General features: G+C 36.5%; 1 protein-coding gene across 1 annotated transcript in view; it reads right to left on the bottom strand.

Moving 5' to 3' along the window:
* Nucleotides 1-13,343, bottom strand: part of ADGB (androglobin) — a gene marked incomplete at both ends in the record, with an annotated part of 172,304 nt that overhangs the window by 120,463 nt on the left and 38,498 nt on the right. The window contains 2 exons of the mRNA XM_080700144.1: nt 2,105-2,352; nt 13,153-13,239. Coding sequence (XP_080556270.1) covers nt 2,105-2,352; nt 13,153-13,239 — 335 coding nt within the window. The remainder of the gene's footprint in view (nt 1-2,104; nt 2,353-13,152; nt 13,240-13,343) is intronic.

Here is a 13,343-nt window from a genome sequence, read left to right as displayed (position 1 = left end):
TTCTATGTGGTCATCTTGTGAAATATCACCCCTGGTTTTAGCCAGCATGCACTTTACAGTGACTCTCAGATGTATGTCAACAGTCTCAGGCTTCTGATATGAAATCTTCTTGATGGCCTTAAAGGCACTTCAGATTTATAATGTTCAAAATCACTTTGTGCTCACCTAGTAAGTACCACCATCAATTCAGCTTGCAATTCAGAATCTTACAAATTAAGTTTGCCAAGTTCTAAAATACTTTGCTTCTGAAATAGCTCTCAGCTCAATACCCTTCTTCTGCGCTATACTTCCCCATTCCATTTGCCATCTTGAGAGCAGTCACCACAGGGGTTTTCCTACATCTACCCACATCACTGATACTCTTTCCCACCTCAAATCTTTTATTCACAGTAATGTCAGTGTGGTCTTTTGAAAACCAATTAGGTTGTGACTCTATTCCAGTCTTCCAAACTCTTCATGAGAGTTACCCCCTGTTACTCTTGTGATAACCATCAGTAATCTCCACATGACCAACAAGACTTAATTTCACCACTCTCTTCTGCCTATGCCTCCAGGCTCAGCTCAAGCCACTTTAAACCCTCACTTGCTCTTCTTCAACTGAACAGTCTTCTACCCAGTTCAACATGCTGTCATCCTTCCTACTGCTGCATAATCTTTATACTTGTTCTTTCTTCTGCCCAGAGTGTTCTTCTATCTATGACCCAATATTCCTCTAGGTAACTCCCTCTCTTCTTTGCAAGCAAAATTCTATTCAAAATTCCCTACGGAATTCTTTCCCAGTGCTCTAGCATAGAAGATATCCTTTATATCAATTACTGCATCTTCTTTTCATTCCCTTCAAGGCTCTTATTTTAGTTTGGGTATTTAAATTCTTTTATCACTATTGTTAGTTTCTCTAACTTGACTTCTCCCAGATGTGTTTCACATTTGATTTATTACCAATATATCACCAATCCCTAGAAAACTTCTGTTACTCTAATTAGCAACTATTCTATTTAAATGAATTAATAGATGGATAAATCAATAAAGGATAATTTGTTACACATGAAAAAGAGCTTATAGAAGCCAATTAATTTGGGATATACTTAAGAAAACAAATTTAGTTAGGCTTTTTGTGTCTTTTAATAAATGAATGTGCATTAAGTCATTTCAAGTGGAGCCTGTGTATGTAGATATCACTTACATGCCTGAACTTGGTATATTTTATTTTTGAGAAAAATGTAACGGAATAATTTTGTGTAGTCCACTGTGGGAAATGTTGAATTGCAAGATCTTGATAAGGAATACTTCTGGCAAAAAAATACTTGATAAAATATGATTATAAATACTATCAAGACATACAGTAAAGCTGAGTGTTATAATTCTACTTTACTGAACAAACGTTATTGATATGCATAACTTTATGAAATAGTTTACAAGATACAAAGAAATTTTGACAAAGAATAATTCTGTACTTTGTAAACTAGCAGAAAATTTTTTCTCAGATTTGAACTTCTACCTTAGAATAAACTAATCTGCTCATTTCACATTTCCTGAAAAAGAAGAAAATTTTTCTTCTCTGGTGTGTGTGTGTGTGTGTGTGTGTGTGTGTTTTACTGTGGATTGAACTCAGGGGTGTTTTATCTCTGATATATTACCCCAGCCTTTTCTATTATTTATTGTTTTGAAACAGAATCTCACTATATTGTTGAGCATCTAATTGCCAAGACTGGTCTTGAACCTGCATCCTCTTGTCTCAGTCTTCCAAATACTCCACTTTTGGTTTGTTCTACCTCTCTGCATATTATAGATAGAATGTGTTTGATGGAAATTTAGACTTCAATATTTTCTCTTATGTTACTATATCTTCCTATACTAATATGACATTAATTTTGTATCAGAAAAAGTAGATATTTGCCTTTGGTTTTTAAAGAAAGCAAAATGTGGAACAATAATTTACACATCATTATAAATTCTAAAGACCAAGAAGAGAAAGATCTTACTTACAAGGCTGTTTCATAATACTGACAATGACAATGACAATAAAGAAGCATTAGCTTCAAAAGTATTGTAAAACATTTATCCACAATGTCCCTACTGGATGTTTTGATGTAAGGTGTCTTACCCTTTTGAGCCTTGTCACTTTTCTCAGGAACCTTGAGTGTTGTCAAGGACCCTTCAGGTTTGAATTCCTTCTGATCTTTCACTTCCTTTCCATTTTTCACTTCCTTCCCATCCTTCATCTCTTTTGCCGGTTCTTTTATTTTATTATCTATCACTGCTATTTTGCTTTCAGAGCTGGGTTCATCTGACAGCTTAAATTCAGGCAATATCTCTTTCAAGAGCTCCCAAACTTTGTCCATGTATTCTGGGCTTAGAAACAAGACACCAACATTAACTTCCAAATAATGCCTTTTCATTTCAAATTACTCATTAACGGAAAAATGAACCTGATGTTTAATGAGACTAATTTCCATTCTTACATTATTTTTAGATAAAACCACAATTAGACATTTACAAATTTACCGTGCCTTTATTGGGTCCCTACAATAGTGAAATTAAGAGATCTAAAACAAAGCCCTCAACTCCAGGGTAACTCAGTCTGAGAGGGAGACGTGCATATTAAAGCTAAATATGTATTTGAGTGACTATTAAGTAGCAGGTAGTTGCCCATGCAGAAGATCTCTGTCTTGGCTTCTCTGTAGAATATAACAGTGTTAGTTCTCTCTCTTCTTGTAAGTCTTCCCTGAGGCTTCTAGAATTTAACTCTTTACCAGTTTTTTGTCTCTTATCAGAAATTATAAATGTACTCCTTTCTTCCCTTTGTTCAGAATTTAGGTTGTCTTTGCCAGAATTCTTTTTGTTCTGCACCTGACACTACACATGACTTTTCATTAGTATGTAAAAAATGGTGGTTAGAGTTCACTTGTACAAGAATTGACTCTTCAAATCACAAGGTCTAGTTCAACCCACTCTTCTAATATCCAGACCTGTGTACACAAGTACCAAATAAACATATGTCTGAAAAGCAACAGAAAATATGTAAATAAATAAATAAATAAATAAATAAATATGTCCTGCTACCACCTTCTACCAAGCACTCAAGACTAAAAACTGAGGATGACCAAGGCTCTCTCCTTAAAATCCTCATCAAATAAAACATCAATAACATGAGGTCATTCTCTTCTTTAAAATTTCTCACTGACATCCCCTACCTGTAAGGATGTTGTGAAAAATTGTCTTATTTTTAGTGGTACTGTGATTGAAGCCAAGGAGCATTCTATCTTTGAGTTACACCCCCATCCCTATTTCTCTTTTTTCTTTCTTTTTTTTTTTTTTTTTTGCGGGTCTAGGGATAGAACCCCGGGACATTCGACCTCCAAGCTATACCCCCTGCCCTATTTTTTAATTCTTTCTTTCTTCCTGTCTTTCTTTCTTTCTTTCTTTCTTTCTTTCTTTCTTTCTTTCTTTCTTCTTTCATTTTTTGGTGGTACTGGGGTTCCTGGAAACCCTTCTACCTCTGAGACACCTATTTTTTATATTTCTTTATTTGGAAACAGGGTCTCTTAAACCAAGGAGACTGGCTTTGAATCTGAGCTATACTCCTGTTTCCGTCTTCCAAGCGCGGGGATTACAAGCGTGCACCACCACTTTGGTGGTACTGGGGATGGAACCCTTCTCTGGGCTGCACTCACAGATCTATTTTATATTTTATTTGGAAACAGGGTCTCTTAAACCAGCGAGGCTGGCTTTGAACCTGCGTGATCGTCCTGTCTCCAACCTCCCAAGCTCGGGGATTACAAGCGAGCTCCACCATGCCCGGCTTTATTCTTTATTTTGAAACCGGGTCTCACTGAGTTGCAGAGGGCCTCACTAAGTAGCTGAGGCTGTCAGCGAATCGCGATCCTCCAGTCTCAGCCTCCTGAATGCTGGGATTACAAGCGTGAGCCACCAAGCCCGGCTCATATTTTTTTTTGAAACAGAGTCTTGTAACATTTCTAAGAGTCTCATGACATTGATAAGGCTTGTCTTAAACCTATGATAATCTTGTCTCAGACTGGGATTACAGGCATATACCACCAGGCCCAGCTGAGAATTTCATACCATGGCATAAAAAGACTGTGTCTATCAGAAGCCTGCTTTTCTCCCTCCCAGGGCCACTCATCTTCTAGAGTACAAGAGCACATAATCCATTCGTGCAGAATCATAAACTTTTTTTAGATTTACATTCTTCTTTTACCTATCTCTTGCTTTCCTTTTTTCTCTGAGTTGGTGTTCTCAAATCAATCAGTTGATTTCAACTAATTTGTTGAAGGCAGTTTAAGTATTAGTTTATGAGGAAACTAAGCTATATGCTTCTACTCTAAATTCCCAAAGAATCTTTTACACATTTCTAGGATATTCTTTTTTTTTTTTTTTTGGTGGTACTGGGGTTCCTGGAAGCCCTTTCTCCTCCGGACTACACTCCCAGACCTATTTTTTTTTTTTTAATTTGGAAACAGGGTCTCTTAAGCCAGCACGCCTTGCTTCGAACCTGCAGGATCCTCCTGTCTCCACCTCCCAAGCACGGGGATTACAAGCGTGCGCCATCATGCCCAGCCTTTAGTATATCCTTGTAAAATTAATTTTATGTTGCTCATTCATCACACAGTTATTGAGTAAAAATACTCTAAGGGAGTTAGCTAGTCAGTACCACTGATCTAGCATGTAAAGTATAACATTATATAATACAAGGGTCTTTATACTCTCATGAACATTAACCTCTATTAAATAGATACAACAGAGAGAGAGAGAGAGAGAGAGAGAGAGAGAGAGAGAGAGAGAGAGAGAGAGGAGGAACAGAGGGAGAAAGGGACAGAGAAAGGGGGAGTGACCAGAACAGGCAGTGATAAATTCCATGTTAAAAATAAAACAACAGAAGATGGGATGTGGCATCCTATCCCATAGGTTGGATGGTCAAGAAGGCCTATATGAGAAATTCATATTTACTATTTACATTGAGTGAAACTTAAATTTATGACATACTCAGAAAAGTAAATATCTAGTGAAAGATCATTCCAGGCAAAACAAAACAAAGTAAAAATAAAAACAACAACAGAAAACAAAACAAAACACAACTTGTTTAATTACTTTGACTATGAGTCACTTAAGAAACAGAAAGAAGATTGAGGTGGCAAATGAATGGTTGCTAAGATGGAGATGAGATTAGGGATTAGGACAGAGACTAAGTAAATCAGTCACTGTGTGAGAACTGGGTAAAGATTTTAAAATTATATAATTTTCATAAAACTACCAGTGAAAAATGTAAAGAGGGAGAGTTATATAATCTGGTGTACATTTTTAAATTAGTCTGATTACTAGTGGAATTGAACAAGAGGAGAGTATAAAAATTCAAGGGACTAGTTGTAAGGCTATTGGATGTGAGAGGCGATGGGAAGCTGGGCTAGGATATCAATAGTGCAGATGTTGAAAAATAAACAGATTCACAAGATACAGTTGGCCTAACTCAGCGAGGGATTGCATGTGAAAAGTTAGGAGATGAGAGTGATCAAGGATGAGCCTTCGTTTTATTCTTTAGCTTGAGTAAATAGGTAGATGGAAGAGCATACAGGAAAAGGTGCAGGTTTGAGAATCAAGAGTTCTTTCTAGGAGATCCTGAGTTTGAGATATATTTTTGATACTTGGATAGCTATGTAATTTAAGCAGTGGTTCATAAGTACACTCTAGAATTCAGGAGATATCTGGGATGGAAATATAAACTTGAAAGTTAAGTAGCTTATTACTTAAGAGTCATGGGATAGAATCTCTGTTGCTAACCATTTACTGACTGTATAGTGGTTGAAGAGCTATTCGAGATGGCTGAGGGAAAAAAAAAAAAAAAAGACCTATAAGAGAAAAACCCAGAGAGAGTGTTATTGTGGAAACCAAGTGAATCAACTGTTGCAAGAGAAACAGGGATGCTAAATAAATGGGGCAAAAGAAGTGACAACTGGATTTGACAATGATGGGGCCATTGCTGAACTTAAGACATTTCATTGGTATGATGGAGAAGAAAGGAAGGACAATCAGCTGAGAAGACACAGGGAAATGTGGGGATGACCGTGTATATTAATTAAGACTTTTCTTCAGGAAAATAACTGAGATGAACTGGTGGTTTGAAAATACCAACAGTCCTTGTGCATCTGTGATTTGCTCAAGTGCCTGGATGTCTCCAAGTCACTGTTTGATCCCCAGTACGTAGCAGATAGTGAACCTTCAGTATATTATATTTTTGCATTTAATCCCACAATGGCTCAGACTCATAGATATTGCAATTTTAATTAAGGTTTAAGAAGTTTTAAATTCTATGTAGTCATACAAGTGGCAAATGGCAAAATTAGTATTCAAAAAGATCTTTAGAAATCCCAAACCCATATTGTTGTTATTTTTTTCATCTGAAATACAAAAACTGCCATCTATGAAGATTATATCTTCAAATATCACTAGAGAATGACAACATATAACTTCTTGGACAATTTAATTTAAAGAGGGGTTGGCAGAATACTATATTAACAGATGGACCACCAGAAGCATGGTGACAGATGAATCATTTCTCTACACGAAATCATGAGAACTAAGTGGAATCTCAGTGTGGTTTTGATTTGCATTTCTCTGATTGCTAGTAATGTTGAACATTTTTTCATATAATTATTGGCCAATTATATTTTTACTTCAGAGAAGTGTCTATTCATTCTACTGCCTATTTTTTGATCATGTTAATTGGAATTTTTGGGTTAAGTTTTTTGAATTATTTATATGTTCTAGGTATTAATCATTTGTTAGGGGAGTAACTGGCAAAGATTTTCTACCATTTGTAGGCCTTCTCTTCAGACTTCTGTTTCCTTTGTTGAATAGAATCTTTGTAGTTTGATGCAATAACATTTATTGAGTCTTAGTTTTATTTCCTGAGCTTTGGGAGTCTTATTGAGAAAGTCTTTGCCAGTTCCTATATGTCGGAGAATTGGGTCAATAGTTTTTGTTAGTAATTGTATGGTTTCTGGTCTTTGATCCACTTAACTCCAGTTAGAATGGCAAGCATCAAGAATACAAACAAAAACAAATGATGGAAGATGTAGGAAAAAATTAACTCTTTTATACTGTTAGAGGAATTGTAAACTAGTACAACCATTACAGAAATCAGTTTAAAGGTTCCTTAAAAAACTGGGACTGGAACCACCTTCTTATCCAGCTTATGATACCACCTTATAATACTACTCCTCTGTACCTTTTCTAAGGAACTAAAGTCATAATACTATAGTGATACATACATACATACATACATACATTTATAGCAGTACAATTAATAATAGTCAAACTATGGAACCAATTCAAGTGCCCATCAACTGATAGGAAAAGAAAATCTATACACAATGGAATTTTATTCAGCTATAAAAAAGAATAAAATTCTATCATTTGCAGAAAATTGGATGAAACAAAAAATATTATGCTAAGTGATATTAGTTTCTGGAAGTCAAGTTGCTATTATCTTTCATTTATGGAAGCTAGAGAGAAAATGAGTAACATAAGAGATTTTTAAATAATTCAAAGATAGATTGGTAGAGTAGGTGAAGGCAGTTAGGATGATAGGGAGGGGAAGAGGAAGATCTAGGGAAGGATAATAATACTATAGCAAAATTTGAATGTATTAATACCAAGCTTACTGACTCATGTAGGGAGGGAGAAGGATGGGATATGAGAGGATATGTTAAAAACACAGTGTTCATGTATATTTTTAGCACATGGAACCTTGCTATTCATAAATAATTGCAATCCACTAATAAATTATTTAAAAAATAACTAAATTGTCAGATTTCTAACATCCACTCCAACATAACATTGACTGTGCTTCTGTCATTATCTGCTGAATTAGAAGACATTCCTTTTTTATTTTCAAAGGGTAAATGTTCCTACTTGTAGGGAAACAATAAGAGGAGAGGTCAGGAACTGTAAACAGAGCTGGGTCTCCCTTTGGTGCTCACAGAGGAGAGTGGAAGGGAAGGAATGCTCTTTTGGAATTGGTACAAACCACATTTTCACCCTAATTTCTACATGAAATAAAGCCAAAGCTCAAATGTGTGATCATCCTAAGTTTGAAGTATTAGCACCCTAATTTTCCTTGACCTCCAATAAACCAAAAATAAGACTGGCCAATTTTGTGTTCTAATTCTTTGTAATAACAGAAATATCCTACTCCTGATGATACCATTGGCCTTGGCTCATATTGTTTTCAGCCTTCCATCCTGTGGCTTCCTTTCCATCAAACTAGACCCAGCCTCCGTTAAAGGCTCAGATTAGATCAGAACCTTGTCCACAAACCTTATCTGCCCACACCACTGAACCCTGCACCTGCGGCAGATTGTGATGGCTCCCACTTTTCAACTTAAGTGTTTCTTGACAATTATATATGTACCATCTCAAGTCACCACTTCTTCACTTAGGAATAAGCATGTATACACGCATGGGCTGACTTTCTAATCCTATAGTGTATTTGTAATTCAGAATCACTTGTGTGTTAGGGCAGAATATTCAAATGGAAAATTCAACAAATTAGGACACATCAAATCAAAGTGTTTACCTTTTTCTTTCCACTTGTATTTAGAGGAAAGCTGATAAAATTGCCTTGGTGAACATCACTTATGATTTATACTCTTACTTGTTCCCAAAGGTTGATTACTAGCTATTAAATATTTTTTCTAGATAATATTAAATAATCTGGTGAATGTTATTAGAAATGGGAAGGATATTTTGGCTAATTATGTCTCTACTATACACTAACCACTTTTTCTATCTACTTTTTATTTCACCTACTCAGTCTTCAGAACAACCAGACAGGATGGATCATACTACGTCTCATCTTACAGGTGAGAAAACCAAGGCCCAGAGGAGTTACATGACTTGCAGGAGTCACATGGTTTGAAATTGAAAGTGTCAGAATTTAAGTCCAATTGAATAGTTCTAACTTTAGAGCTAAAGATTTTTCTTTTATGTTACATTCATATGCTTTTAATTAGCAATTGGAATTTGTGAAAGTATATGAATACGTTTTAATAGTCATATGACTTTTCTATCTGACTTCAGCAAGGAAAAACTACACATTTTTAACGTTTTTGTAGTACTGGGATGGAACTGAGGGGCTTTTATCCCTCTGGGCTATACCCCCAGACCTATTTTTTACTTTATTTGGAAACAGAGTCTCACTAAGTTGCTGAGAGCCTCACTAAGAAGCTGAGGCTGGCTTTGAACCTGCGCAATCCTCCTGTCTCACACTCCCAAATGCTGGGATTACAAGGTTGTGCCACCATGAAGGCCACAATTTTTTTTTTTTTTGATGGTACTGGGGTTCCTGGAAGCCCTTCTACCTCCGGGCTACACTCCCAGACCTATTTTTTATATATTTTTTTGAAACAGGGTCTCCTAAGCCAGCGCGGTTGGCTTTGAACCTGCACCATCCTCCTGTCTCTGCCTCCCAAGTGTGGGGATTACAGGCGTGCGCCACCACGCCCAGCAGGCCATAATTTTTAAATCACTAATTTTATAGTTGTGAATTTTTTTTTCTTGTTTCTCTACTATCCTTGGATATATTTCTGGCGATTTCATTCTCTGGTAGTTATACTAACTATTCTCCAGGGAAAATTAAAGCAAAACTGTAAGCATTCCATCAATATTAAAGTTAAAACTTTAGAAAGACCCATAGTTTTTAAATCCCCATATTCTCTCTCCAATGTTGTTCACTTTATACCAGGAAGTCTCTTACATATCATAAAGAAGATTTTTATTAGAAAGCCTGAAAGGATGCTCTCTTGGCCTTTCCCTAAGATGAAAACCTCAAGATAAGCACTCCTTTAGGAAAGAGTAATCCACTGAGTAGGGTGTCTACCCTTCACTTTCTTCCCTGAAAATATATTTTATTTGAACCAAGTCAAAGGTGATTTATCCTGCTGGGAAGATGGATGAAAGGCAGAATGTAGGTTCCAAAAGCCTTTCTTCACCTCCTCTCACCTCAAACGAGGAGGAAGACCAGAGATAGTCCAAGCTGGTAACTGTGCTATGCACGGATCACCTCATGATAAGCAGGAACGGAACTGATGATGTACTCAGACTCGGGGCTATAATTTTTTTCTATGTACCTTACATGATTGCTTTCTGGTAGTATCATCAACATGACTGGCTATAATCTTTTTTGTATTAAATAGAAACAATTTTGAAGTCTCAAGTTAGCACTACATTAAATGATGTCTCTTCGCTTTATCTACCAAGAACTATTTTGGGAAATATACCTGCAATCTCCATATATCTAGATTCATATGACAGAAACACTGTAGGTTTTGACCAGCAAGACTTCAGTGAGTGCAGCTGTGAGGAATTCCACCTCCCTGAGCTTTAATTTCCTAATTTGAAATTATTTATTCCCACGTGATGAAATCATACACATGAATATACTAGGTAATGCTTTTATGGCTGTGTCAGTAATAGAAATAACATTAAAATACCTGATGTACAATGGAAATTTTATTAGGATTAATTATTCCCAATATGTATGGCTACTTAAAAGCTAATTTATATTTCTGTATTATTGAAGTAAATATAATAAATGGATAAGTATAAAGAGAAAGCTATAAACATTTTATCATAATAAACAATTACCAATGTTCTAATATCTCTTTTTTTTGGGGGGGTGGTACTGGAATAGAATCAGGGCATTCTACCTCCAAGGTACACCCCCAGTCCTGTTTTTTTATTCTTTATTTTGAAACAGGGTCTCCCTGAGTTGCAGAGGGCTTCACTAAGTAGCTGAGGCTGTCTGTGAACTATGATCCCCCTGTCTCAGCCTCCCAAATGCTAGGATTACAAGCATGCACCAACACACCCGGCTCTGTTCTCTTAGTATCAGATATTTAATAATTAAATATATGCTGCCCCAAAATATGGATTGCTAAAATGAAGATATTTGAGAAGAAGCAGATACAAGGAAACTGTCTTTCCTCTGATTTCCTAAAAGCAGGACTCAGATCTTCAAAGCTAAAAGTACTGCCTCCCCTACTCCCTCTTCTACCAGGAATACCAGCAATTAGTGGCTGGGAATGAGAGTGAACTTTATTGACCTGAAGATGGCACCAAAGGGATCTCGATGAACAAGATCTCTATTTTCCTTCCCACAAGTTGCTGCCCTCAGAGACTTATTTTTCCTTTTTCTTGTCATTAGGAGCTGAAGTTCAAGGCCACCTGTTTGAGAAGTACGCATTCTTTCTCTGTCTCTCATGTATATGTGAACTATGTGAATTATCCATGCTAATAAAATTTTCTTTGTTTTTCTTTTCTGATTAATCCAATTTTCTTTCTTTTTTCTTTTATTACAAGGATTAGTTTTAGCTAGGAGTGGTGGTGCATGCTTATAATCCTAGTACTTAGGAGGCTAAGACAGGAGGATTACAGGTTCAAGGCCAGCCTCAGCAACCCAGCAAAACTCTCAGCAACCCAGAAAGATTCTATTTTTTAAAAAGCCAAAACTTAAAAAGGCTGGGGTGTACCTCACAGGTAGAATGTTCCTGAGTTTAATCCCTAGTAACACACACACATACACACACACACACACACACCATCAGTTTCAACTAAGAATCCATGTAGTTTATTGTTCTCTTATATAAGGAAGCAGAATTTACCCTGAACTACCCATGGAGTTTTATTTTATTTTTATTCTGTGAGGATTTATTATTTTAAAAAAATTTTTTTTGGTGGTACTGGGGTTCCTGGAAGCCCTTCTACCTCTGGGCTACACTCCCAGACCCATTTGTACATTTTTATTTGGAAACAGGGTCTCCTAAGCCAGGGTGCTTGGCTGGCTTCAAACCTGCATGATCCACCTGTCTCCGCCTCCCAAGCGTGGGGATTACAAGTGTGCGACACCACGCCCGGCTATTTTTAAAATTTTATTGGTGCATTATAGTCATACATCTTAATGGAGCACCATATGGTAGAGGCAAACATGCACACATCCCTCACTTAGACCTTCCCCTATTCCCACCCCAATCCCTCCTCTCTCCCTCCTTCTCATATTTGGCTTAGTGATTGACTTTGATATGTTTGTGATGTATATCATGGACATTAGGAAATATCTCTCTTCCCTCCTCTTATCCCCCTCAGTTAGGTCACCTTATTTGCTCATCTTTGGTTTCTCCTTCTTCATCTAGAGTTCCTCCTATGACCCTTTCCTCCCTAGCTTCCGCATATTAGGGAGAGCATCCGATTTCTTATTTTTTGTGACTGACTAATCTCACTTAGCATAATGTTCTCCTGTTCCACTCATTTCCCTGTAAATGATGTAATTTTGTTCTTCTATTGACTGAGTAAAATTCCATTGTGTATATCCCATAATTTTGTAATGTCTTCATCTGTTGATGGACATCTTGGCTGATTTATTTCATAGTATGGCAATTGTGAATTGTAATGAACTTATGTACAGCAAAGGAAACTATCAAGAACCTTAACAGAGAGCTGACAGAATGGGATAATTTTTTTTTTTGCCAACTATTCCTCCCATAAAGGACTAATATCTAGAATATACAGAGAATTCAAGAAACTCACCACTAAGAAAACTACCCCCCAAAATGGGCAAGTGAACTAAATGGACACTTCAAAAAAGAAGAAATTCAAATGGCAAACAAATGTGTGAAAAAATGTTCAACATCGTTATCAGTCAAAGAGATGCAAATAATAAGTATCCTGAGATTTCACCTAACTCCAACTAGAATGGCAATCATTCAAGACACAAACAACAGCAAATCCTGGTGAGGATGTGGAGAAGTGGGAACTCTAACACATTGTTGGTGGGACGGCAAATTAGTGCAGTCACTTTAGAAAACAGTATGGAGGATTCTCAGAAGAATGGGAACGAACTTAACATATGATCCAGCAATACCACTTTTGGATATCTACCCAAAAGAATGGAGACCAACCTACCAGATTAATGTGTGCATATGTTTATACCCAAGGAATTTTATATGATACTATAAAACACTATTCTCCCAAGCACTTTAGAACATTACCTTTCTTGAAATTTTATTATCTATTAAGAATATCTTAAAGAAATCTTGAGATGGAAAAAAATAGATGCAATCAATGAATGGTCAAACCTACTGAAGAGAAATGACTTCAGGTAACCACCCGGTGAGTGCATGAATAACTGTGAACTCTCCCAGTTCTCTCCTCTGTGCTATGTGGATGCTAGAACAGAAAACAGACAATGCTTTAGTGACCCAAAGTTGAAAACAAAGAACAATGTATAAGGACTAGAAACCACAAATAAATAGCAATACAATAATAAATGC

The sequence above is a fragment of the Muscardinus avellanarius genome, assembly GCF_963383645.1.
Source record: "Muscardinus avellanarius genome assembly, chromosome: 8".
Taxonomy (NCBI): Eukaryota; Metazoa; Chordata; class Mammalia; order Rodentia; family Gliridae; genus Muscardinus; species Muscardinus avellanarius.
The sequence above is the reverse complement of the archived record's forward strand: the minus strand, read 5'-3'. Positions and strand labels throughout refer to the sequence as shown.